This window comes from Manis javanica, chromosome 10 (assembly GCF_040802235.1).
Source record: "Manis javanica isolate MJ-LG chromosome 10, MJ_LKY, whole genome shotgun sequence".
Lineage (NCBI taxonomy): Eukaryota > Metazoa > Chordata > Mammalia > Pholidota > Manidae > Manis > Manis javanica.
The window spans coordinates 86,054,830-86,082,660 of NC_133165.1; the positions used below are offsets into that span (position 1 = coordinate 86,054,830).

Genomic DNA, 27,831 nt, shown 5'->3' on the forward strand with positions numbered 1-27,831 from the left:
GCTGGGAGGTGCTCAGTTCACCTGCGGGAGGAGGATAAAAGCCTGACTCAACAAGGCTTTGGCCAAGAGTCCGAGGCAGCACTGGGAGAGGGGTCTAGGGCGGCTAGCGGATGGGGCAACCCGGGGTCGGCTGCCTTCCCCTTTGCCCTTCGACCCAGGAAGCCGCTCACACCCTGCAGACACGCTTAACGACCCCGCCGCGCAACCCCGGACTCCCCAGTCTGCGGACCGCTCCCCCACCGTGAACCGCCAGGCAGGCCGCCACCCCCACCGCAACTCCGGCTCCGACAGTCGGGGAAAGGCGGGGGCGGGCCTGAGAGTGGCGCAAGGACGATCTCCACGCCAAGGGTCATTTGCTCTTTTTCCCCCCTCTGTGGCTAATTTATTTTAGAGCCGGGGAGGGGGCGGGGCCAGGCTAGAGGGTTGAGAGGAGGGGCCTGGAGAGCTCAGGGGAGGTGGGGGCGGGGCTGGGGCGAGGCGGGGGGAAGAGGGGAGGGAGCAGGGGTGGAGAGGGCCGGAGAAGGGGGGGGAGTGGGGGGAAGGGAGGGGCACTAGGGGAGGGAGGAGCAGGGAAAGGGGAGGGGAGCGAAGGCCTGCGAGGGAGGGCTCTGGGGGCGGACGAGGGGAGGAGGGGGTGGGGGTGGGGGTCTGCCTGCGGGGGGAGCCGGGGCGGCCTCTTGTCCGGCCACCCCCACTGTCCAGTCCCGCTCCCGGCCGCGGCGGCCGCAGCAGTAGCGGCTCCAGGATGGTGAGCGCCGCAGCCCCCCAGTCCCGGCCTGTCGCCCCCGGCCCGCGCCCCGACCCCGGGGCCGGACGCCCCCCCCGGCCGCGCACACTCACCTAGGACCCGGCCGGGATGCGGAGGTACGAGGCCGCGGCCCGGACGGGGGCAGGCACGGGAGCCCGCGGGCGGGTCGGGGTCAAGGGGTGGTGACCGTTCGGTCGGGGTGTCCGGAGCTTTGTCCGCGGGCGCGGGGCAGTGCGAGGGCCGGAGAGGGCGGGGACTGCGGGTCGCGGGGTTCAGCTAGCCGGGGGTCGAAGGGCAAGGCCAGCGAGAGACCCGGGCGGGTGCGTGGGAGCCGAGGGTCACTTCCCGGGGGGAGGGGACGGTCAAAGAAGGGGATCTCCACTCCGCCGCCGACTGGCACCCTGTTCGCCGCCCCCTTTGGTGCGGAGCCTGCAATACTAGCGAGCAGCCGGCCCTGGGATGAGCCTGCGGGTTTCGGGGGTTGGGAGCCAAGATTTGAGGGTTCGGGTCCCAGAAGGATCCTGTGTCGGGAGCCAGAGGGCCGGCCCGCAGGCCCCTCCCACTCCGTCAGGTCTTTGTCCAGAGGCCCCTGTGTGTGTGGGAGGGGGTGGGGGCTGGGTTTCTTGCCCGGAGATTCCCCAGCATCGTGACGGGGCAGTGACAGGAGACTGAGGCCACTTTGGGCCCTGCGCCCCTGATGGCCACCCCCTTCCTTTCTTTTTAACTGGATGGGGACAACATAGCCCCTATCTCAGAGTTAGGGTGTTGCAGGAAGCTGCCCTTACCTTCACCCGCGGGTTACAGGGGAGGACCCTCTGAGCTCCAAGCTCTCTGGAGAGAGCGCCTTAAACTTCCCCACTCCAAGAGCCTTCTCTGAGTCTACAGATTCCCTTGCTAAGAACCCGCTCTGTGGAGGGTTCTCCGCAGAGGGTTGGGCACACAGTAGGTGCTTAGCAAATGAGGGCCCGCCTCGCTGCCCCTCCAGCCCCGGTACGCCTCCTGCATGGAGGAGGCCCGGTAAGGGGTCTGCGCGGGGAGAGTGTGAGCGGCCTGGAGCCTGCGCCCAGCGGCAGCCCGGAGCGCAGGGGTGGGTGGACGGGTGGGTGGGCTGTTAAAGGGACGGTCACTAAATCAGGATTAGGCCGTGGGGCTGTCAGGCTGCCTGGCCCTGTCTCCATGGATACCTAATTTGGAGGAGAATAGAGGACGGAAGAATGTTTGTGTTGTCCGCACCGGCTGCCTCGGCTGAGCGGGATCCTGCCCTTCGCCAGGCAGCAAGGAGTGGGGGCCTGGTTCCAACCCCACTCTGGGCTTCCGCTGGGGGTTCTCGGTTCTCGGAGCCAAGAGCCTTCCCTGTGGAGTCTTTGGAGTGGGCCGGATGGTGCAGTGATCCACAGAACCGTGACCCTGCACAGCGAGCCCCAGACCCTCCCGGATCCAGCCTGCAACCCCAGTGCACCTTCCTGGAAACGGCCGGGCTGAGGTTCCTCAGAGCCCCTTCCCCAGCCCTAGCCGCGAACAAACGCCGTTCTCGCCTGAGCCTTAGCCCTTAGAGGCCCAACGCGCTGGTTAGCTTGGTGCTGCGGCGCAGCCGGGACCCTGCAACGCGCGGGTACCAAGCTGCCCCTGGGCTGCGGGCGGGGGGGGGCGGGCGGGACTTCCTGGGGTGGGCGAGAAAGGGGCGGGGCTTGCCGGCTGGCTGCACCGAACCCGGTGACAGGCCTCGTAAATCCTCCTTTCCCATATTTAACACCATTTCATTTATTTCCACTTGATTCCATTGGTGTCCGCAGCAGCCACCCCTGTAGGGAGCGACCCTCGTGCCCTTGCTGTAATACCTTCTCGGGGAAAGCCCTCTTGGGCCAAAGGAAATATAGCTATGTGGGCATTGGAGTTGCCCCTGGTGAGCCTTAGATAACCCCCATTCTTCAGGGGGACCCCCATCTCCCCAGGAGAAGAAGGTGCTGAGAAGCAGGGTTTGGGCTCCAAGGCCCCGCAGGATTTCGTGGCTGTGGTGTAAGGGTGGGCTGGGCTGAAGTTCCCGTGGCGGTACAATTCCAGTGTGCAGCTGGAAGGGGACAGGGGAGAGGGAGGAGGCTGGAGTGTGCTACTCCTAGAGCCCTTTCCTGCCTTCCTCCTGGTCATCCATGGCCGCAGCTTTTTATGGAGCAGGCATCTCTTCCCCTCCCCTGCCTGGACTGCAGCGTTATTGCTGAGAGCTCAGACTCTCCACGCAATTTCACGCCTCTATTCCTTTGCTCTTGCTGTTCCCTCAGCCAAAGCCTTCCCCATCGTCCCTGCCTTTCCACAACCTCCTCATTCTTCAAGGCCCAACTCAAATTCTACACTTCCTCCATGTAGCCTCCCCAGTGCCCCCAGCTCTTGTCACTTGCTTTTTCCTCCGTGTTCTTCTAGTCCTGCACCTGTGCCTCCCTTCAGCCTTTGTGGCTGAGTCCACACTCGGCTTTGCCTCCTGGAAGACAGAGGTGGAGCATATACCTCCTCACAACACACCCCCACAGGCCTGGCACAGGGCTTGGCACTATGTGGGTGCCCTGTACATAATTGTTGGCTGAATACAAGGGGTTTTGTAAGGGCAGCTTGCAAAGAATAGAATCTGGTCACTTTCAGACAAATAACTGGTTCCTAGGTGGGAGGAGACCCCTGGGTGTGTCTCCTCCTCCTCCTCCTCCTCCTCTTCCTCCTCCTCTTCTTCCTCAGTGCTGGCCCTCCCCCATCCCCTGGTTGGGGAGGACTTTGCCCCTTCCTTTCCCCACAGACCAGCATTCTTTCCCGGCCATTATCATCCTGTTAAACAGAGAGGCCAGTCAGGATCCATATGGATCACATTAACAATTGCTTATTATCTGGGCCAAGGCTGCCCCCACTCTCCACCCTCAGCTTCTACTGCTGTAGTTGCTGGACCCTTAGGAGCTCAGCCTCCCTGCCTCCCCCTTCCCCCACAATCATTCAGTCAGGGAGGGCAGGGGACAGGCTGGTCTCCCTCACCCTTCCTGTGCCTTCTAGCAGAATTTTGCTTCTTCTTGACTTGGCTGGCAGTTAATGACTCCTTCCCCTGATTTAATGAAAACCAGGTTCCCTGCAGGAGTGTGACTCAGTGAAGTCCCAGGGCTGCCCCAAGGAGGTGGCTCGAAGGCCCAGGTGCACCTGTAGTCTGCAACACAGAGAGCTCCTGCTTTCCAGTGGACAGAGGCAGTAGGCAGGCGTGAGCCACACTGGGCCCACCATGGGGTGTTCTGGTGTCTTATGTCATCTCAGTCCTGGGCTGGCCCCGCTCCCTTCTGGGAGCTGGTGGGCTAGTGAGGGAGATTAAGGCAGGAGAAATCTTGCAAGACACTGAGTCCCAAACCTTGTGCTGTAGTCAAAGAAGCAAGAATCCAAGAGTTTCCTGGAGCTGCAGCTGAGCTGGCTTTGAAGGACGGGGAGTGGGATTTATGTTTAAATGCGAAAAGCCCAGGAATACTAGGGATGGAGAGGGCCTTCAGGATTACCCACAAAATTTTTTTGATTTACAGACCCTTCAGAGGGACCAGTGAAAGCCATCCACAGAAAAATGCGCTTCCATCAATTAACACTAGACTTTGCATTCTGCTTTAGAGGGTTCTTGGAACCCCCCTAAAGCCATGGGGACCTGCATCCAGAAGCCCTCCCCCTAGTCAGCCCCTCCCTGATGTGCTGAGCACAGAGTCAGGCCTGCAGCCCAGGATTCTGACCTCCACACTCAGTGCTGTCTCCATGGCCTTAACTTGTCCCCAGGAACAAGGATATGTGGCAAGGAAGTTTAGCTTTTCTCCAATAACTTTTCCTTAGTGTCTTGATAAATCATAGTTAACTGGATACTCTATATCTCATCTGTGAAATGAGATTAAGATTGATGCCCTCCTCATAAGCCTTATTGTGAGGATTAAGTGAGTCAGGACCTGGGAGCCTGGAGCCCCAAAGTCTAGTCTTGAATGACTGTGGGCCTATGAGGGCCTGGTCAGAAATGCAGGTGACAGTGTGCGGGGCTGTAATTGCTGCTGATGCTGCCATTTCCCTGCGGAGCCCAGCCAAGGAGAGCAGACTGCCATAGGAACCACGCAGGGGCCTTGCTCTCTTTTCTTTTAGCACTAAGGCAGAGACAGTGTTAGCCTTTGCAATTCACCTTGGGGACTAGAGGTGGGGTGGGCACTCTCAGTGGATGGGAGAGTTGGGCATTGATTACAGGGCAGCCTCCATAGGGCTGTGACCCTGACCCCATTTTACAGTGACCCCCACCTAGGGCCGAAGCCCTGGGCTGCTGTGACCCTGCCACTAAATAATGAGATAGAATCACCCTGGACAAGCCCCTTACTCTGTTTGGGTCTCAGTTTCCTCAGCTGCCAAATGGGGATAGGAACACAGTGAGTTCAGAGGTGACAGAGGCCTTGGTTTCAAGCAGTGTGCCTCTTTGTCTCTCAAGTACATGCCTACGTCTGGTGGCCCACTCAGTGACTCAGAGCCCAGGGACGGCAGAGAACCACCTCCCAGGGTAGGAGTGAGGGGAATAACAAAGACATGAGTCTGAGAAGTTCTGGCCCACAGCAGGGCTTGCCTGGGCCATCTTTGAAGCTCCCTCCAAAGCAGAGTTGGGGTGGAGGGGGTTCAGGAGGTAGGTGAGAGAAGGGCTAGCTTGGCTACCCTTGCAATCTGGGAACATGCCTCCCTCTGTCTCCTCTCACTGCCTGGGTCTATTCAGGCCACCTGGCCCCAGCCCCGTGCTGGGGTTAACCAGGGATGGATGGGAAGATGTAATGAAAAGGCTGCATTTTACTCTTAATACAGCCCCTGTTGAGAACTGGCTGTGTCCCAGCACTGTGCAGGGTCCTGGGTGTACCTCAGCCAGGCTTGAGAAGGTGCCCAGCTAGAGTCAGGATCTCTGAGCCCCTGAGACTCCCCGCATGCTCACAGGGCATCTGTGTAGCAGGCCCTGAGAGAGGCTTTCATGCCTCTGATCTGTAACAACCCTCAGCTTCCCCCATGGCCAGGGAGGACCAGATCATGTCCACCCTGTGCACCCTGGCATTGTTTGCTGTGCCACAGGTGCCCATGTGAAGTGTGGCCACACCACACCCTTGGCAGGGCCTTGTGCCAACAACCATTATTTTCTGACGTGGTCCCACTTTCAATGAATTTACAAGACAGTTGGGGACCTGCAGAGGGGCAAAGGGTAGGCTGCTGGTATTCCCCATGTAGAAGGGAGCCACTAAAGGCGTGTGAGCTGGGGAGTGGCATGCTCGGGGCTGTGGAGCGTGTACAGTGTAGGCTGGCGGGAGAGACTCAGGGGAAAGACCAGGACCTGACAGTAGGGCCTTGCCTCATCAGTGGAGTCCCTAGGAAATTGTTTCTCTAGGAGGTTGTTCCTCAGTGGCCAGAGGCCTAAGTCAGTGGAAATTAGGAAACAGGAAGCCCCCCTGCTGTTGGCAAGCCTGACTAGCGGATATGGCCCTTGGATGCTCGAGAGTCTGGGGTTATTTGCTCATCTTTCTAGGCCAGTGGCAAAGAAAACTGGTGGGATTCAGGTTATACAGGCAGACCTCAGAGAGATTGTGAGTTTAGTTCCTAAGCACCACAATAAAGCAAATGTCACAATAAAGCAAATCAAATGAATTTTTTGGTTTCCAGTGCACATAAATATTATGTTTACACTATACTGCAGTCGGTTAGTGTGCAATAGCATTGTCTAAAGAAAAAAACAATGTACATACCTTAATTTTTTAATTTTTTAAATTTTGGTATCATTAATCTACAATTACATGAGGAACATTATGGTTACTAGACTTCCCCCATCACCATGTCCCCCCCACATACCCCATTACAGTCACTGTCCATTAGCGTAGTAAGATGCTATAGAATCACTACTTGTCTTCTCTGTGTTGTACAACCTTCCCTGTGTCCCCGCCCTACATTATGTCTGCTAATAGTAGATTGGGGTGGTGGGTGCTGAAGGTTGGGGTGGCTGTGGCAATTTTTTAAAATAAGACAATGAAGCTTGCATTGACTGACTCTTTTTTTCCCCCCCTTCTCCCTCCCTTCCCACCCATCCTCCCCAGTCCCTTTCCCTTTGGTAACTGTTAGTCCATTCTTGGGTTCTGTGAGTCTGCTGCTGTTTTGTTCCTTCAGTTTTTTTCTTTGTTCATATACTCCACAGATGAGTGAAATCATTTGATACTTGTCTTTCTCCACCTGGCTTATTTCACTGAGCATAATACCCTCTAGCTCCATCCATGTTGTTGTAAATGGTAGGATTTGTTTTCTTCTTATGACTGAATAATATTCCATTGTGTATATGTACCACATCTTCTTTATCCATTCATCTACTGATGGGCACTTAGGTTGCTTCCATATCTTGGCTATTGTAAATAGTGCTGCAATAAACATAAGGGTGCATAGGTCTTTTTCAAACTGGGCTGCTGCATTCTTAGGGTAAATTCCTAGGAGTGGAAATCCTGGGTCAAATGGTATTTCTATTTTTAGTTTTTTGAGCATCTCCATACTGCTTTCCACAATGGTTGAACTAGTTTACATTCCCACCAGCAGTGTAGGAGGGTTCCCCTTTCTCCACAACATCGCCAACATTTGTTGTTGTTTGTCTTTTGGATGGTGGCCATCCTTACTGGTGTGAGATGGTATCTCATTGTGGTTTTAATTTGCATTTCTCTGATGATTAGCAATGTGGAGCATCTTTTCATGTCTGTTGGCCATCTGAATTTGACATACCTTAATTTTTTAAAATGCTTTATTGTTAAAAAATGCTACCCATTACCTGAGCTTTCAGCAAGTGGTGCTTCTCTTGTTGAAGGGTCTTGGCTTGATGCTGATGGCTGCTGACTGATTGGGGTGGTAGGTGCTGAAGGTTGGGGTGGCTGTGGCAATTTTTTAAAATAAGACAATGAAGCTTGCATTGACTGACTCTTTCATTAATGATTTCTCTGTAGCATGTGATGCTATTTGATACCATTTTACCCACAGAACTTTCAAAATTAGAGTCAATTCTCTTAAACCCTGCCACTGCTTTATCAACTAAATTTATGTAATATTCTAAATCTTTTACTGTCATTTCAACAATCTTTACAGTATCTTCACTAGGAATAGATTCCACTTCAAGAAACCATTTTCTTTGCTCACCCAAAGGCAGCATCTCCTCATCCGCCCAAGTTTTACCATGAGATACAGCAACTGAGTCACATCTTCGGGTTTCATTTCTAATTCTAGTCCTCTTGCTATTTCCACCACATCTGTAATTACTTCCTTCACCAAAGTATTAAATCCCTCAAAGTCATCCATGAGGGTTGGAATCAACTTCTTCCAAACTCCTGTTAATGTTGATATTTTGACCTTTTGCCATGAATCATGATTGTTCTTAATGGCATCTAGAATGGTGAATCCTTTCCAGAAGGTTTTCAATTTACTTTGCCCATGGCCATCAGAGCAATCACTATGGCAGCTATTGCCTTACAAAATGTATTTATTTAAATAGACGTGAAAGTTTAAATGACTCCTTGATCCATGGGCTGCAGGATGAATGCTGTGTTCGCAGGCATGAAAACTTTCATCTCATTGTTCATCTCCATCAGCTCTCTATTGCACTATTGGTGAGTAAAGTAATACTTTGAAAGGAATCTTTTTTTTTGAGTAGTAGGTCTCAACAGTAGGCTTAGGCCATGTTGTAAACAGATGTGCTGTCATCTAGGCTTTGCTGTTCCATTTATAGAGCATGGATGGAGTAGATTTAGCATAATTATTAAGGGGCCTAGGATTTTCAGAATAGTCAGTGAGCACTGGCTTCAACTTAGTCACCAGCTACATTAGCCCCTAATAGGAGAGTCAGCCTGTCCTTTGAAACTTTGAAGCCAGGCATTGACTTCTCCAGCTATGGAAGTCCTAGATAGCAGCATCTTCCAATAGAAGGTAGTTTTGTCTACATTGAAAATCTGTTGTTTGATATAGCTAACTTCACTAATTACCTTAGCTGGAGAACTTGCTGTGGCTTCTCCATCAGCACTTACTGCTTCACCTTGCACTTTTATGTTGTGGAGATGGCTTCTTTCCTTAAATCTCATGAACCAACCTCTGCTAGCTTCAAACTTTTCTTCTGCAGCTTCTTCACCTCTCTCAGCCTTCACAGAACTGAAGAGTTAGTGCCTTGCTCTGGACTGGGCTTTGGCTTAAGGGAATGTTGTGGCTGGTTTGATCTTCTATCCAGACCACTCAAACTTTCTCCATATCAGCAATAAGGCTGGTTTGCTTCCTTAACATTCATATGTTCACTGGAGTAGCACTTTGATTTCCTTCAAGAATTTTCCCTTTATAGTCACAACTTGGCTACCTGGTATGAGGGGCCAGGCTTTTGGCCTATCTTGGTTTTCGACATGCCTTCCTCACTAAGCTTCATCATTTCTAGCTTTTGATTTAAAGTGAGAGACATGAAACTTTCACTTGAACACTTGGAGGCCAGTTTAGGGTTATTAATTGGTCTAGTTTTCAATATTGTTGTGTCTCAAGGAACAGGGGTCCTGAGGAGAGGGAGGGAGACAGGGGAATAGCAGGTGGATGGAACAGTCAGAGCACACATTTATTGTTTAAGTTCACTGTCTTATGTGGGTGTGGTGCCTCAAAATAATTACAACAGTAACATCAAAGATCACTAATCACCAAAACAAATATAATAATAAAAAGCTTGAAACACTGCAAGAACTACCAAAATGTAACAGAAGTGAGCAAAATCAGCGCCAATAGACTTGCTTCACACAGGGTTGCCATAGACCTTCAGTTTGTTAAAAATGCAGTATCTGCAAAGTGCAATAAAGCAAGATGTGACAAAACAAGGTATGTCTGTACTGAAAACTGACACCCCTGTATCTACATCATGTGGTTCTACCCAGCCTGCCTGTGGGTTTCCCTCAGGGCAGAGGGGCTCCATGGTAACTCTAGTCACCAGGGGGAAATCCCCCGGTCCACCCAGCTCCTCAGAGAGATAGCATTCATTAGTGGCTAGACCCTCCCCGTCTATGAAGGGACTCCTTTTCCAGACAGCGTCCTGTGTGGGGTGGCCATTCTCATTGCCACATCTTCCATACTGTAGCCCTCTTCAGGCCTGAGTTTTAGGTCTGAGGCCCTGTCGGGAAAGATGGAGCTGCCTCAGTGGGTTGGGGCAGGCAGCTGGAGGATCAGGGTCGGGTGGTTAGGAGTTCAGTTCGGGACTTGTTGGGTCTGCAGGGCTTATTAGACATGTAAGTGGCGGTGGCCCAGAAGAACCGCAGAGGAGGGAGGGGCCCTTCAGCCTGCTGGGTTGTGCCCCTCCCAGTACACGCCTTTCAGGCCCCCCTGCCTCTCCCAATTGGGAGCTCATCACTTCTAGAGACCAGCCACGTGTTCTCAGCCAACAATAACCCAGGCATCTTTCATGATGGATTCACCTCTTTGGAGAAGGGCAGGTGGCAGCAGGCAGTGGAGCCACTGCCCAGAGCTGTACAGTCCTCCACCCCACAGTCGTTCAGGGATTCGGAAATATCTGGACGTCAGGAATCTTTCTTCCCCCGAGCAAGTACTCCCCACCCTCTGGCCATGGTCTGCAGGTAGCTCTCTGCACCCCTCTCCCCCTTTTTCTGATCACTCTCCTCAGGGGTGTCAGACCTGCAAAGACTTACCTGGACCTGTGCAAACCACTCTGAAATGTGCTGAGCTCCACAGTTTGTGGCTGAGTATGGGGTGGAGGGTTGGGGGAAGAGGCAGGGGTAGGGGAGGCTAGAGAGGATGGTTGGATCAACTGACACCTCTTTTTTTCTTAACTGTTAAATGGGAACAACATCACCTGCTTTAGAAGCATCTGGAGCCGCCTGCCTGGGCAGCTAGCACCATGCCTAGCTTGGTGAAATTAGACAAGTTAACCATGCCTCAGTTTCCTCCTTTGTACCATGGGAATAGCAGTTATACCTGTTCCTAGGGCGCTGGGGAGGACTGAGTGAACTTGTGTGTGTTAGCCCTTAGAGCAGTGCTGGGCGCATGCTGCGGATCCGGCATAGGGGCAGGCGCACAGAGGACCTGCTGTGGTAGTTCAGTCTTTGCCAAGCATCCTCCCCCCACCCCCCACCCCACCCCGATTTCTCTTTGTTCCTGGGGCCCTGCAGGTGTGGGGGGGCCTCCCCCTCCAGGACAGCCCTGCCCACTCACGCCCAGGAAGACCGGCCAGGCTGCATAGCTGGAGTTACTCAGCTCAGCACCCCAGGGCTGGGAAGGGCACTGTGAAGGGGGCAGGGGAGGCCACTGGGGAAGCCTGGACCTGCTGCCCTACCTCTGCTTAGGCCTGGCCCTGTAGGGGCATGTCTGTCACCCACCCCCATGCACTGGGAGGGGGCATGTTTGGGACTAGGGAACACAGGATCACCCAGACTTAAAAGCTTAAGCTTTTTGGAGGTCACCTGCCAACTGAACTGACTCCAGTCAACCCTGGATCCTGACCTGGCTGAGGGAAGGGGCCTGAGAGGGGGCTCTGGTCTTCTGGGCTGAGACCTATGACCCATGACCCCCGAGGAGTTCATGGATGAATTGGAGTCCAGTGTTTTTAATTCCCTTTGTAGCCCCGTGTGTTTTTTAACATTTTATTCCCCCTCCAGGTTTACTGAGGTGCAACTGACAAATATAGCTGTCCCGTGTATTTTTATCCTAAACGTTGAAATAGTAATTTTGAGAACAGGCCAACATTAAGCCAAACACCTTTTATGATGAATTCACCTCTTCTGAGGAGGGTGGGGAATTTACTAGACCTGGGTGGGCTGACTGCATCTGCTGCCTTACCAGACTGCAAAAGTGGCCTATGCTGAAAACTAGTCAAGAGCCCTGATCTCATCCTCCATCTTGCACCCATGCAGGGCCAAGTCCCGAGGCACAAGGATCCCCAGGTGCAGACCTACAAGAAGCAGGCACCGGGAGGGTCTGATCCAGCCTGCGACAACAGTGGGGCTGAGCTGGGCCATAGGCACAGCCTCCTCCACTGAGTGAGTACCTGCTTGATATGCATCTGGGCCTCCACACACTGAGATCCCCAAAAGCCTTGTGCATGGCTGTTACTGTCACCAACCTGTGGTGAGAAGCTGAGCACTTCACTGGAGCAAAGAAGAGGGTTCAATTGCAAATCTTTGTGCCTCAATGAAAATGTAAATAATCTTTAAAAACAGGGATTACTCAGAACCTAGGTATTTACTATAGAAGAATTCCAAAGGCCCTGCTCTTTCCAGTGCCACTGTATCAGGGAAAGTTTTCTGGGGAAGGGACTTGGGAAGGAAAGCACAGGGAGGACAGGGAACAACAGGTGCTGCTGGGCTAGAGAACTGCTGTGCAAAGGCCCAGGGGCAGGGGTGTCTGAGCAGGCAGGGAATGGAGATTCCAAGTTAACAGGTGACATCAACTGCAAATAAGGCGTTTGAGTGGTCAACAGAGGTGCAGGGGCACTTACTGGGGGAATCCAAGAGGGAGCCAGCAACATCAGAATCAAAGTGGTATCGTAGCATGGGAGCGTCCCTGCAGCAGAACCGGGGAGAAGTATTTTGGGCGGAGGGACCCGATGGAGTAAAGGCCTGGAAGTGTGAACATGTATGGCCCAGAGAATGGACTGATGTGGCAGGGTCCAAAGCTGGAGGGAGGACAAACTGACCCACCTCCGGTGCCAGGCTAAGGGGCTTAGCATCCACCCTGAGGTCAGTGGGGGGTGAGCCTGTGTTTTAGATAGAAGGACCACCTGACAGCCACACAGAAAAATGATTAGGAGGCAGAGACAGTGAGTCCAGATGCGAAGCCAGATGTGGTGGGGGACCTGAGAGCTGTGGGTCATTCCAGAGAGTGTCAAGGGGACTCAGTGACCAGCTGGATAGGTGGAGGCTGCAAGAAGTGGAGACATAGGGCCTCCAGGGTGACAGGATGGACTCTGAAGAAAGAAGGCAGATGTGTCTTCCTTGAGTGTATCAAGTCTGAGGCCTTGGTGGATAGCCATGGGGGTCCTAACAAGTCTCTCCTAGATTCCAAATCTCCCCTAAGATTCCCAGGGACAGTGAAAAGTGTGGCTCAGGATGAATTTGGGCCTGGTGTGGTGGCTCTCAAGAGGGAACTGAACGGACATGTGACCTTGCCTGGCAGTTTCTAAGTGGCATAAGTGAGGGCATGGCAGGGCCCTAGGGCTCCTCCATCTATTGGCAGAAGAGGAGCTGATAAAAGTGACCAAAGACACAGGTCAGAGGGGCCAGGGGTCAGGCTAGGATGTCCTGGGAAGTTGTGGTTTGGGACTCAGAATGCACTTTCAGGGACAGCGAACTCAGTTCCCCACAGCCTCTGCAGACCCAGCCAGCAGCTGGTCAGGGGCAGGACAGGGGCCGCACTCCTGCAGGGATGCTCACACTCTGGGGCCCGGTGGGCAGCTTGGGGGATGAGAAGCTCGGGGGATGCACTTCTCTCCTTAGAGACCCTCAAGCCCATTGGGTTCTTTTGGCCCCAGAGAGCAAATCTACCTCCTCCTCCCTGCTTCCTAGGCTGAAGCACCTTGCCAGCCCTCTTAGGAGCCATGTCAGAACCTGCCCTGGTACCTTGCCCCTCTCCAGCCAGTTTGGAAAGTGCCACCCTTCCTTCAGTGCCCTCACACCAGCCTGTGAGGGGGATGCTGGGTCTCTCCATTTCGCACCGGAGGAAACAGATTGAGACACCTGTCCCACCTCTCAGAGGCTGACTTTACTCCCTGCACCGTCTGAGCCACAGGAGGAAGGTGGGATGGTGACTGCCAGATGGACTCCCTGGGCTTGCTGGGGTGGGCTCAGAGACCCCCAGCCCTGGGTCAGTCTTTTAGGCTGGCTTGCCTAACTTGAGTTGCTGTAGGTCCAGGCTATGTTGAAGGGCCCCTGGGAGCATTAGTGAAGGTGAGGAAAGGAAGAAGCGAAGGGGTGTGTCCTGCTGAAATGGACTTACACCATTATCCCTACCTAGCAGCCTGTTGTAGGTATTGAAGATCATGGCAACCAAGCCCTGGCCCATATGCAATGGCCTCTGGGAGGTAACAGCCTGACCTTCTGGGCCCTCTGGAAAGCACAGACAGAGTGACCCCTTCCTCCCTTTCTGTCCTGTCCCCAGAGCCCAAGAGTTGAAGTCTATCCCTAACCTGCTCCAACAGTAGCTCCAGTACTGAGAAGAGGGTGCGACAAGGAGGGCAATGCTGCCCTGAGAGCGATGCCCAGCCCACAGGCTCATGGTAGGTGGCCTCCATGAAAACTGCTACTTGCTCAGTGCCCCTCGGCTCAAGCAGGCATTAGGGAGAAGCAAACCAGCCTTGCTAAACCTTCCCTGAAGGGCAAGTGGCTGATAGCCTGGAACCTTTCAGAAGTACCCTTGGCTTAAAAAAGGTTGCTTATTAATCAGAATGGTCTTGCTGAAATTTCAGGCAGCCTAACTAAGTGAAGCAAACAAAATTTAGATAGGTAAAGACAAACTGTGTTTCCTCTTGGGGAAGAAGCAAGGGTCCTAACTAGGCTACTTTGCCCTACCTGGTGTTTCCAGGTAGATGGTCTGGAGATAGAGGACCAATCTCCCCCACCGGTGTTCCTGGAGTCTGGAGATCGCATAGCCTGGAGATGGGATGAGCTGGTGTAGTGGACAGAAAGGGCTCAGAGCATCCCCAGCAACTACAGCACCAGTAAGAGGGGCAAGAGAAAACATAGACCGGTGCTTGGAAAGAAGGGGGTTGGGGGAGAGTAGGGCTTCAGAGCTGGAAAAGTGATTAGCGGCTCTGATGAGGCTGAAGTTGGCCCTGGCAGCCCCCAGGCAGCACAGGGGAGAAAGAGCTGTTATTCACAGAACGCAGACAAAGATGGCTGCTAGGCAAGCCACCCCAGGAAGGCAGCCAGGTCGCAGGGGGTATAGGCTGGTCCCCAAGCCCTGAGGACAGATGCCCCTATTGGGGGTTGGGGGTGGGACTTAGTCTGCACATAAAATGCTGGGAGCCTGTGTTCTGGGCCCAGCTCCCAGGTCCCGAGGGCCTTCTCAGGAGAGGGGAAGCCAAGAGCCACCCCCAACCTCCTAGGGTAGTAGATGGACCGTTTGATCAGTGAGTGTGTAAATTGGGATTTTATGGATCGCTTATTCACTGCTGGAGCTGGGGCCCCCAAATTCCTCTGTGCCCCAGAATGTTTAATCTAGCCCTCAGCTTCCCCCTGGGAGGGAGGGAGGACAGCCCCCCTTAGCTCCCACCCCTCCCGCTGTGTCTCCTTCCAAGGCCCCAGGCTTTGTCATTGCAGGGTGAGTGGTTCAAATGTGCTAATATACTCCCTGGGCCGCTGGGCAGTGGGACTTACCCTTCAGTGCTGTGATTGGCCAGAGACCACGGGAGGGGGGTTCATGGCAGCAGCTGGGAGAGTGTATGCGTGCCTGCGTCTACTTGAGAGGAGGGGGCTGGGGTATGTCCATCCTGCTCAGACCACTGGGCAGAGACAAAGGATCTTCACCTAGCCTGGAAGGAGGATTAAAGCCCAGAACAAGTCACATCCCTACCTGGTCAAGCTGGTTAGGGAGCCCACCTGTCCATCTTTACATCCTCTTATTACATCTTGACATGGTAGGGCCTTATTAATGTGTGTTGAATGATTGGATGGTTGAGTGACCACATGAGTGACTGCATTTTTAACTGGGTTGTATCTGCTGGAATAATCCAGCACCTACAGATTCCTAAATCTCCCCCTAAGATTCCTAAGTGTCTACCCTCCCCTTACTGAGGTTTGCTTTAGCCTAGACCTGGCTGACACAGGCTGGACATGAGGGACTTGTCAGGCCTCAGGGGACACAGCTGTGACCCCTGGTCTCTGTTGCCACTTGAGAGTGCTTGCACTGTGGTCACGTTTCTCCCTGCCGGCCCCCATCTGTCCTTGGGATTTGATGAGGATGAAGATGGTAGGGAAAGGGGGAGGGGTGTTGAGCAGCTGATAGGGGAGGGAAGGAAGCACAGCTGGAAGGGCCAGATGACAAACTACCCGATCCTACCATGCTCTCCCCTTAAGCCTGCCCCTCCTCTCTGACCCTGAGCTTGAGGGTGGCAGGCAATCAGGCCAGGCTGGTGGGGAGGGGGTTGGTGCAGCTAGCGATTCCTCCCCTTGCTAGCTCCTGGGGAAGGTGGAGGTCAGCCTAACCATAAAACTTCCAAGGAATCCTAATGAAAGGAGTCTGAGTCCTAGGGAAGCCTCCCTGGAGACCCTAAGAAGTAACACTCCATTCAAGTTCAAGAGAAAGCTGCAGAGGCTCCAATTCTGGTGGGAAGCAGCCTGGCTGCAGAATGAAGCCCTAGTTGAGACCAGAACAGTGCTGTTGAAATGAGCTTTCTGCGCTGATGGGAATATTCTGTGTCTGCTCTCCAATACCATAGCCTCTACCACACATGACTATTGAGCACTTGGAGTGTGGCTGGTGCTGTTGAGGAACTGGATCTTTAACTGTAATAATATATTTTAATTTTTATTAATAAATAATTTAAATGCTAATATATTTTAATGAATTTAGATTTAAATAATAGCCACCTGAGGCTAGCAACTATGATTGAGAGCACAGGATTAGAGGCTGTGTTCAGGGGTTCAAGCCAAGCTCTTGGGTGCAAATCCCTTCCTGGCTGTGTGACCTTGTGTGACCTTGGACTCTTCCTGGCAGTAGATGCTTTCCTTCCCAGTCTGTCAGACCACCCCAGCCCCCACTGTGGATCATGTGCAGTTAGGGGATCATCTGCTCCTGTGGGTGGCTGAGCTGCCCTGAAGAGGTCCTGATCACCAGGGGGCCAAACACCAGAGACAGACCAACAGCCCCGGGTGGGAAAGGAGTGGTTGTACAGACCTCTAGATTTTGAGGCATTTTAGTGGGATGTCAGTCCTAGAAGGCTTCCTAGAAGGGGCTGGGAGGAAGGCTTGGCCTGGAGCTGAGTGATGAGCCAGGAATGGACAGAAAGGCAGTTCCTGAATGCCTAGCCCTGTGTGGGCCCTGTGTTTGGCACCCAGGTACCTTGGCCAAGGCTGGAGTAGGAGGGGCTGGCAGAATGGGCTGAGTCCCAGCTTCCTCTCTTAGTAGCTATTATGACCTTGAGAGAATCACTCCCAGTCTTTGAGTCTCCATTTCCTCTTCTGTAAAATGGGGAGAATATGCTTATCTGGGAGGGAAGTTGTGATGGTGAAACTGAATGGAAACTATGAATGTTTTCTGCAAACACTAGAAACAGGGAGAAGGGAAAGGTTTATTCTCAAGGGTGCTGGGCCCCCGGCCTGGCCTCTCAAGACAACAGATGGCCGCAGCTTGTCTGTGGCCCTGACTGCACTGCTGATACAGGCAGGGATTGCTGCACTCCCGCCTCCCAGCCCCCTCATCCCCCACGCCCGATATGAACACACAGCCCAGATGGGGGCCGCTTGGCCAGCCTCATGCAGGCGGACCTCCTGCTGCTCGGCATTTGACATATGAGGAGTCCAGGGCCAGAACCACCCCCACCCACCCCCTGCCCCCGCCCAACCTCCATCCAGAGAGGAGCCAGGCTGGCGGGGAGACCCCACTACCTCAAGGAAGCAGGATCCCAAGGGTCCTGATCTCTCTACCATGTGTCTAGTGGCCTTTGATGGGAATTCCAGCATTTTTCTTATCCTTTCTCAGAGTCCTGACTGCGAGAAAGGAGGAGGAGGATTTAAAAAAAAAAGAGGCCAGGTGAGGTCCCTGGGGGCTGGCTCGGTGCCCTGTAGCGCTAGCCAGACCAGGGCTGGGCAGTCCCCTCTGGTGTTCACAGATGCAAACTCCCCTACTGGGCACCCTTCCCATATCCATTCCTGAGGTGATTCCCCTGCTTGGCCTCTGCCACTCTCCCATGTCATGTAGGCTCAAATTTAGTTACCCTGACTTTTTTCTTTATTTGTGCACAGGCATTTTTAAGCCTCTTTGCTTGACCGACCGACCATCCATCCATCCATCCATCCATGCTGCAGACTCTATCAAAACCTTAACTGTAGTGTGCCAGAACTGCCCTAGGTGCTTGGGGAAGGACAGTGAACAAAATGAAGTCCCTGCTCTCATGGAACGTTCCAGTGGGTACAAGACAATAAAGCAACAATTAGGTTAAATGAGTGCTACAGAGAATGTCAGGATGAAATGACCACTGAGCAAAGACCTAGTGTGAGGGTGTGAGCAGTGCAGAGACCTAGGGAGAGTGTTGTGTCAAGAGCTTCCCCCCAACCCCCAGGTGGGAACAAGCCTGGTGTCAGGGGAGCAGCGAGGAGGCCAGTGTGGCTGTAGGGGAGGGGCCAGGGGAGAATGACAGGAAGAGGGACTAGAGGTTAAGTGGAAGCAGATTATTAGGACCTTGTCAGCCACTGTGAGGACTTGGCTTTTATTCTGAATGAGATGCGAGCCACTGGAAGCTTCTGGGTAGAAGAATGACATTCCTGAACATATTTCCAAGGATCATCATGGCTACTGTGTTGAGGATAGAGAGACGGGTAGAAATGGGAAGGTGGGATAGGAGGCTGCTGCAGTCATCCAGGTGACAGACTCCACTGGAGGCAGTGAGAGCGGTTGCATTTTGGATAGATTTTGAATCTGGGCCAATCTGATTTGGTCTCTGAGGTGTGAAGGGGAGAACTTAGAGATGATCCCCAAGCTTTGTGGTCTGAGCAGCTAGAAAGGATAAAGCTGCCATCTCCTGAGATGGGGAAGATAGGGATGGGTAGGTCGGAGATGGAATTAGGAAGTCAGAAGTTTGATTTGGGGACCTGTTAATTATGCCAGCTAAATATTCCAGTGGAGGTCTCAGGAACAAGGTGAATATGCCTGTGGGAGTACAGGGGAGAAATCTAGGCGGGAGAACCACATTTAAGAATCCCTAACGTACAGATGCTGGTCAAGACCATGAGACTGGATGGGCGTTCCAGGGACTGAGTCCCAGACTCTGCAAGGCCCAGAGGGAGGTGTGAAAGGACAGAGACAGAAGCTGAGGAGGAGGGTGGGGCGGTGAGTCTGGTGAAGCTTCAGGAAGGAAGTGAAGCTGAGCCCAGCGCTGCTGAGCTGAGCACTGAGCACGGACCGACATCGTGGCCACGCACGTGGGTGGCTGAGGGCTGCGTGAGAGCCTGGCTGGAAGGGGTTCAAGAGAGAACGGAAGGGGGGCAACCAGAAATAATAGGATAGGTGCCTTTTCAAACGTTTGTTTTTGTTTTAGTATGAGTCAAGTAGAGAGTAGCATGATGTAGCTGGAGATCATTAAGAGATCATCTTGAGGTTTTTTTCCCCCTAAAATGGGAGAGATAACAGCATGTTTGTGGGCTGATGGGAAGGATTCAGTAAAGGGGGACATGGATCAGGCAGGAGATGGGAGAGGAAGGGACTCATGTTCGTGAGCACTGAAAGGGGATGGCATCAAGCGTACAGGAGAATAGCCTCTGCTCTTGCTGCTAAGGACTTTGTCCAGCTTGCCCAAGAAGGCGGGGGTCAGTTAGGGCCGGAGTAGTAGGGGAGGACGCACGGAGGCAGGACTCGTGGCCTTGAAGGGCAGGACAGAGTTAGCTGGCAGAGGGAGGGCATTTCTGATGGGTGGAGTTCCCTGAGCCTGTAGGCCTGCAGGAGTGGGCTGATTCTTTCTAGGTCTCTTGAGGCTCTGTGCATGGAGAGGAAAGCTGGCTTACACTGGGTTGTCAGAGGCATCAGAGAGGCCTGAGATGCTCACAGAGTAGACAGAGAGGACAGGCACTCGCCCCAAAACCCAAAGAGAGTCACCCCAACTGTCCTAACCATTCTCACTCCTTGGAGCTCATGGATTGTGGCCTCAGTCTCATCTACCCCGCCACCTAAGTCCAAGTTCACCATTTCTTAAGCCCAGGATTGAGTTTAGGGTCAGAGGGGAGAGTTCAGGTCTCAGGGATGTTCCCGCCCCCCTCAGGGGTCTGCTTCCCAGTTTGCACCCTTGCCTTACCACACTCTGTGGAGGTGAGAAACATAGGCCAGAGGGAAGAGGGCCCCTTCTGACTTCCGGCAAGCCGCACTTCCTCTCTGGGGCTCAGTTTTATCATCTGTAAGCAACATCTACTTAGGTGGGGCATTGTGGGCAGTAAGTAATGCCCCGGGTGTGCCAGCACTCCCTGCTCAGCAGCCTCAAGTCTGTGCATATACCCACTGCTTTCGATCTGCAGATGCCCATTTTAGATGATGCCCTGACGCCCTCACCCTGCCCCGTCTAAAACAGCCTCAACTGTCCTGAACTGCCAGAATTCATTATTTTCTTTTCCTTCTTTTTCTCCTTCCCTTTCTTTCTTTTGGCATGACCACTTTTACCTTATCTTTCCTATTAACAGTAGAGTCCCTGGGATGGGTCACAGTTTGATCCAATTTGGTGTCTCTAGACCCTCAGTGTCTGGCACAATGAAAGTAGCATGAAAGTGTCTGCTGGCTGGCTGGAAGCACAAGAGCACACATAGCTGCAGAAAATGGGCTACAAGCCTTTGCAACCGGTGATTTGCAGCAAGCCACCTGTCTGTCCTCCTTTGGCACATCCCCTAAATCCTGATTAAGTCCTACCCATGCTAGGTCTTGTGCCAGGCCCCGGAGGGTCCTTCAGTCAAGGTCCTGCATGTCTAGCTGTGTCGGGGGCTGCTCTCTGGCCTGGACTCAGGGAAGAGGTGCCTGTGTGGTGTGTGCAAGGGCTGCGCAGGTGACCAGTCCAGATCCCTTTATTGCCCCTCCCTCTCCTCTTGCAGTCACTGGGGGTTGGCACAAGAGGGACAAGCGGACCGGGGAATAGTCCTGTTCAAGCTCTGCCAGGCAGCGGGAGACCCCCTGGGGTACCAGTTGTGAGCAGTAGACAAAAAGCCTAGGACAAAAGGCCTGTGGGAGCCACGGTGAATAGATTAATGAGATTTCCATACGAGGCCCAACAATGGGATTCTCCACTCCGGCCCCTTTGTCCCAGGCTTAGATAATGGGTTCCCGAGGAGCTTGCCCAGGAGTGGCCCCTTCTCCACTCTGGCCTGGAGACGCCACCCGGCTGACCCTCCTCCCCTGCCCCACCCCTGGCCATTTGGTTCAGCCCCTCCTGTAACGGAATTCTGAATCAGAGCGGTTCTGTGAGATGGTGAAGGAGCATCAGGGGCTTCCTTAGGGAGTGGGAGGCGGATGTTGCGTGGCTGGGTCCCTTCCCCCTGCATCCTGTATAAAACTGACTTTAATTCCGAGAGAGAGAAAAGTTTGAAGTCCGTCATCTACACCAACTTTAGAGAGTGAAGCTTAGAGAGGCGGGGTGTCTTGCCCAGGGTCACACCACAAAAGCTCATGGGTGGGGGGAGGAATGTCTAAGGCCAGTGGGAGGGAAAACACACTCCCTCTGTCTCTCTCCTTCACTCTTACACTGTGCTCTTCACTTCTGACATCAGACATGGGAGTTTTCCACACATCAGCCAATTCTGCCACGCCAGCTGGGTGTCCTCCAAATCCACCTGGCACACCATCACATCCCATAGGTGAAGGGCTCAGTCCTGCTCAACTTCAGAAGCCAACTGCAAGCCCAGGGTGTCACCTGTGCTGACTGAGGGGCTATAAATTGGAAACCCCCATGACCCACTCCTCAGATTTGATTAATTTGCTAGAGTGGCTCAGAGAAGTCAAGAAACCATTTTACTTACTAGACTGCTGGTTCATTATAAAAGGATGTAATTCAGAACCAGCTGAATGGAAGAGATGTACAGAGCAGGATATGTGGGAAGAGGGGTAGATAATGGCACTTTGAGAAGGGGCAGTGGGGTAGAGCTTCCATGATCTCTCTCAATACCTCCACATGTTCACCAACCAGAAGCTCTCTGACCCCTGTCTTTCTGGGTTTCTGTGGAGGCTTCATTACAAAGTGATGATTACTGAATCACTAGCATGGGGACTGAGCACAATCTCCAGCCCCTCTCCTTTCAAGGAGCTGAGGTGCGGGGTGGGGCTGAAAGTTCCAACCCTCTAATCCTGGAGTGGTGGATTCCCCTGGCAACCAGCCTCCAACCTCAGGGTACCCAGGGGCTCTAAAAAAATCATCTCATTCACACACATTCAGGTGTGGTTGAAAAGGTCTTATTGTAACAGGACACACATTTCACCTTCAATGCTCAAAAGCTATTTCAGGAATTGACAAGAGACCAAGTATTATAACAAAAGATGCTCCCATTACTCTTACGCTTAGGAAATCTCAGGGGTTTTGGAGGCTGTGATCCAGTAACAGCGGACAAAAGACTGAACATATATTTATTATTATAAATCATACTATCACAGCCTGAGTCAGGCCCGAACGCCTGGGCATGGTCCATGGGGACTGCAGAGGCCCATAAGGTATGTTCTGGCTATTTGACAAGGCTGAATCACTTCTCTCATGGATACTGATAGACTTCCTAAAATGAGGGGAGGGGTCCAAGGAACTCTTTATTTACCCTTCCATCCAGTAGTTCTGGTACTGCTCATTGGTCGCCTGTGAGCTTCACGGACTGCGCTCTGCAGGTAGAATAAGGTGCAGGTGCAGACTCATGCGTGGGTAGGAAGGCCCTTGGCCTCCACACGTCTGCAGAGAAAGAGCTGCTCCAGGAGCCTGGCCTTGCTCCCCCGACGGTGCAGTTGCAGAAAGCTGCTTTTTCTCCAGAGTCCTAGCCCCCACCAGGGAAGGCCAAAGACCCAAATAAGGGACTGTATGCCCATCCTAAGGATGCCCAGTGCTTATCAGATGGCAAGTCTGAGGAGAAAGGGACCTGCTACTTGGGCAGTCTTGCAGTGAGAGGACACAAATTCTCCCGCCTAGGGTCAGTTGCTTCCAACTGTAGGCTTGAAGGGTAAATATACAGCAGTGGAGGCTGAGCCACATTCCCAGGCAAATACAGAACTGTGTTTCTATAAGGCCAAGGAAATGAGGCTGGTGTGGGCTGTGTCCTGGCCTCAGGCTTTTCTCTGGCTGAGAACCAGGGGCTGGGCCAAAGAGGCAGTGCAGCTCAGAAGTAAGGGCCTGGGCTCTGCAGTCAGACTGCTGGGGTTGGAATCTTTGGGGATGTATTAGTCTCTCTGTACCTCAATCTCCTCGTCAGCAAAGTGGAGGTGATGACATCAGTCTCACAGGGCTATTGTGAGGGCCACATGAGATAATGCATGTAAAGTATAAGGACAGGGTGGGCTCTGCCCTAGTGCTGGGGTGCTGGGGAAGTGTTATGAGAACCAGTTGGTCATATCAGAGATAGAAGGAACCTCCCTCACAGAACATTTTCCAAATTCCTCCAATCCTGAGGGGAAGTGACTTGTCTGGAGTCACTCAGCAAGGCTGGGTTTTTGCTCAGGTTTCTTGATTGTACCATTTATCACACTACTCTGTTTCCCACATACTTTAGTGCATACTTTACCTACATTATCTTTTTTTTATTAAGGTATCATTGATATACAATTTTATGAAGGTTTCACAAGAAAAACAATATGGTTAATAAATTCACCCTTATTATTGAGTCCCCCCCATACCCCATTGCAGTCACTGCCCATCAGTGTAGTAAGATGCCATAGAGTCCCTACTTGTCTTCTTTGTACTACAGTTTTCCCCGTGACACCACACACACCCATGTGCACTAATCACAATACCCCTCAATCCCCTTCTCCCTCCCTTCCCTCTCACCCTCCCCGACCCCTCCCCTTTGGTAACCGCTAGTCCCTTCTTGGAGTCTGTGAGTCTGCTGCTATTTTCTTCCTTCAGTTTTGCTTCATTGTTATACTCCACAAATAAGGGAAATCATTTGGTATTTGTCTTTCTCTGCCTAACTTATTTCACTGAACATATCCTCTAGCTCCATCCATGTTGTTGCAAATGGTAGGTTTTGTTTCTTTCTTATGGCTGAATGTACCACATCTTCTTTATCCATTCATCTACTGATGGACACTTAGGTTGCTTCCATATCTTGGCTATTGTAAATAGTGCTGCAATAAACATAGGGATGCATATATCTTTTTGAATCTGAGAAGTTTTCTCTGGGTAAATTCGTAGGAGTGGAATCCCCAAGTCAAATGGTATTTCTATTTTTAGTTTTTTGAGGAACCTCCATATTGCTTCCCACAATGGTTGAACTAGTTTACATTCCCATGAGCAGTATAGGAGGGTTCCTCTTTCTCTGCATCCTCAACCAACATTTGTTGTTCCTTGTCTTTTGGATGTTAGCCGTCCTTACTGATGTGAGGTGATATCTCATTGTGGTTTTAATTTGCATTTCCCTGATAATTAGCAATGTGGAGCATCTTTTCATGTGCCTGTTGGCCATCTGAATTTCTTCTTTGGAGAATTGTCTCCTCATATCCTCCACTCATTTTTTTCTTTTTATTGAGTTATAACATACATTACAGTATATAAAGTATTACACTAATCCTGAATGTACAGCAAGATGAGTTTACCTCCATCCATTTTTTAATAGGGTTATTTGCTTTTTGGTTGTTGAGGCATGTGAGTTCTTTACATATTTTGGATGTTAACCCCTTGTTGGATATGTCATTTATAGATATATTCTCCCACACTGTAGGATGGTTTTTTGTTCTACTGATGGTATCCTTAGCTGTACCATTCTTTAGTTTGATGTAGTCCCATTTGTTCATTTTTACTTTTGTTTCCCTTGTCCAAGGAGATGAATTCAGGAAAACGTTGCTCATGTTTATATTTAGGAGATTTTTGGCTATGTTGTCTTCTAAGAGTTTTATGGTTTCATGACTTACATTCAGGTCTTTGATCCATTTCAAGTTTACATTTGTGTATGGGGTTAGACAATAATCCAGTTTCATTCTCTTGTATGTAGCTGTTCAGTTTTGCCAACACCAGTTGTTGAAGAGGCTGTCATTTCCCCATGTATGTCCATGGCTCCTTTATCATATATTAATTGACCATATATGGATGGGTTTATATCTGGGCTCTCTAGTTTGTTCCATTGGTCTATATGGGTCTGTTCTTGTGCCAGTACTAAATTGTCTTGATTACTGTGGCTTTATAGTAGAGCTTAAAGTTGGGGAGACATACATTATCTTTTTAAATCCTCTTTAAGCCACTCTTAAAGGAATACATCATGTTCTTTAACTGATGGAGAAACTGAGGTTCAGCTGAGGTCAGGCAACCTGTCCAGAGTCACACAGTAAATGTCTAAGCCTGGATTCAAACATGTCTCCCTGATTCAAAGCCCACACTTTATCCCAAGTCCCTGGGGGACTTTCCTCACTTCCAGCTCAGATGATGCAGGTGGTCCCTCTCGTGGGGAAATTCCTCCAGGTCCCAGAGGCTGAATGGCAGGAACTTGTGAGATGGGCCACAGGCAGGCCTGGGGTCCCTATGAGAAAGCAAGACAGGTAGGTGGCCTGGGGATGAGGGCAGAGAGACACCATGCTCCACCCCCTGACCTCTTCAATCTGAACCCTCCTGAGTGGGGGAAGGGAGGAAGGCAAGTCCATTATAGGCCTGGGTGTGTTAGGAAGCACCCAGCTGAGACTGCACAGTTCCAGAGACACTGAGACAGTGAGAGAGAACGACCATGTACACGCATACACAGGGCCTATACACACGTGCCTCCACGTGGGCGGCTATGCCTGTTCTGGGGCTGTGTGCTCACAGGCTGGTGTGTCCTCAGGCTCAGGTGCACTAGCTTTCTCAGCCTGTGTGCAAGTCAGGCAACCTCACCTTCCTTTCCCTCAAACTTGTGCCCTCGTCTCACACTCCTTGGGCAGTTGGGTTCTGGGCAGACCTCGGTTCTTCCCCTTGGAAGAGGCAAGAGGAAGTCTCCAGATGCAATGCTATGAGACTAAGTTGGGCAGAACTTGACAACCTGGTCCCTTGCTCCTCAGACTGCTAAAGGGCCTCCAGCAGAGGCCATATGGTGAAAGGGAAGAGAGAAGGCTGGTAGCTGGTGAGGAGCTTAGGGTTGAGGAGTCACTCTGTGGATGGGAAAGAATTAAGCCTGCTGGGGGAGGCAGCCAGGACACAGTAGGGGAGGAAGAGTTAACTGACGGGGCAAGGTCCCAGCCTGGCCCAGAATGGGATCGAGGCCTGGGGTGGTTGGGCCCTCATGCCTCCTGGACTACGAAGTGGATGAGGAGTAGACAAAAGTGAGAACATAAGGCCAGAGGTGAGGGAGATGGGCCCCTGGTCAAAATGGGAATAGAAAATCCTGGAGTGGAAGGGCCAGTATCTGAGGATCAAGGCAGAGATGAAGTGGGCTGGATAAGCAGCTGAGGACAGGTTCCCTCCAGGGAGGGCCCAACCCTGGAATAGAGAGTGTGGCTATGACACCAGGACAGGTTTGGAGGCCTGAGGCGGGTTCCTGGGTCCACAACTGCTGAGCAGTTCAATGATGTGTGCTTGCTTATGAGGCACTGAAGACTGCAGAAGGCCAGGGCAGGAGCTGGGGAGAGGGGCAGTGAGGACCCTAGAGAACAGCGACAGGGAGGAGCAGGGGGTCTGGCAGACACTGAAGGGAGTGTGTGAGGATAAGTCCAGTCCACAGCTTCTTTACTGTGTCTGCGTCCTTCTGGGAGAGACCACTCTTTCCCCATCATGCCGTTTAATACGCTCAGGGAAATGCTATCGTTAAGGCCAAATCTCTTTCTCCATATTACAGAGCAAAAGAACAGGTAACACTAAATAGAAAAAAACAAGTTTGGGGTCCATGTCATAACACAATATTTGTATCTGTGTAACTTTCTTTTTATTGGTGTGTTACCTGTACCAATTTTTTGTTGCACTGAGGTAACTTTGATATTACCTCTTATGACCCTGTAGCCAGAATCACATGTAATTTCTGATGTGAAATTCCCCCTCTAACACCAGGTAGTGCCTCTGTTCTTTGCAGCCCCTCTCAGCAGGAGTTGGAGAGCAGCATATCTACCCTCCACAGCCCTCACACTCAGCCCTGATGCCTCTGCTCTGCCTTTTTCCCATTGGTGGCCAGGATCACCTCTCAGATGGAGGTGCAACAAGAACTATGCTTTTAAAGCTTTAGTATCTATGTCTCATACCATCTCTAGGGCAGTGGGAATGAGAGTATAGTTTTATTTTCAGAGTGTCCTCTCCCACTGACATCAAGTCACAGACATAGGAGGTAATGAGATGAACAGGTGGCACTATCAATAAGCTGCTCCAAGTAAGGGCAACTGTGGAGGACCCAAGAAGTGACCTGATTATTTTCAGCTTCGTCTGCCCTGCCCCTGCCGTACACCATACTCCCAGTTCCAAGCCTCCAGTGACCCAACACTTGTTGGTGCTCCCTCCAGGCTTGCAGTGTACAGTGATGTAAGCTGCACACTGTTCATGAGCCCTTTTAAAGGGTCACTCCATTTGTAGTTTTATTATGAGTTTTCCAGAAGGTGGCAGTAAAGTGTCTTGCAGAAGGGAACAGGGCATGTGAGCTAGCACAGCCCTCGCTTTCTGAGTGCATCGTGCTCTGCACCTTTGAACGAACAGGAACCCTCTAGTAGCCTCTCTGTCCAGCTTAGTCCCTTACCCTTCAAGGTCCAGTAAAGACACCAACTCCCTGGTGAGGCCTCAACCAGGTGTGGCACATTCCCCTGAGCTGCAGAGCCCTTGGCATACACCTCTATTTTCCCAAGTCACAAAGGAGGTTGTCTACCTGTCTCTTCTACCTGGCTAAGCCATTATATTCACTTTTCAATCTGCCCCCATGCCTAGCACAGGATTTAGTATATGCTCAGCAAAAATTTGTTGAATACTGAACCTGTAAATTTAATCTGTCAGAAGCTTAGGTCTGAGAAATAATCATCGGCAAAAACTGTCTCTGGCATGCCATAGCCCATTTAGTCTTTGAGATTTTAATCCTATCAGGACAAACCCAGTGGGGCCACATGCCCGGAGAGTGCTGTTCCCCAGGCCCTCCCTCACATTTATCAGGAGCAGGCTCATGCCGTGACTGGTGTTGAGGGACAGTATAAGAAACAGCTGTGGAACATTTCTGCCCTCTTTATGGCATAGCTAAGAGAACATTATTATTACATCTTACTTGTCTGCTTACTGAGGGCCATGA

General features: G+C 51.9%; 1 protein-coding gene across 3 annotated transcripts in view; it reads left to right on the top strand.

The window, feature by feature from the left end:
• The first annotated feature begins 551 nt into the window (after positions 1-551).
• Positions 552-27,831, top strand: part of FIGNL2 (fidgetin like 2) — a 32,741-nt gene continuing 5,461 nt past the window's right edge. The window contains exons 1-3 of one of the 3 annotated variants that reach the window (XM_036992175.2): positions 552-864; positions 11,659-11,784; positions 13,901-14,018. In XM_036992175.2, the coding sequence (XP_036848070.1) occupies positions 14,016-14,018 (3 nt within the window). In that variant the 5' untranslated portion in view covers positions 552-864; positions 11,659-11,784; positions 13,901-14,015. The remainder of the gene's footprint in view (positions 865-11,658; positions 11,785-13,900; positions 14,019-27,831) is intronic. The other 2 variants (XM_036992177.2, XM_036992176.2) reach the window with 2 other exon arrangements.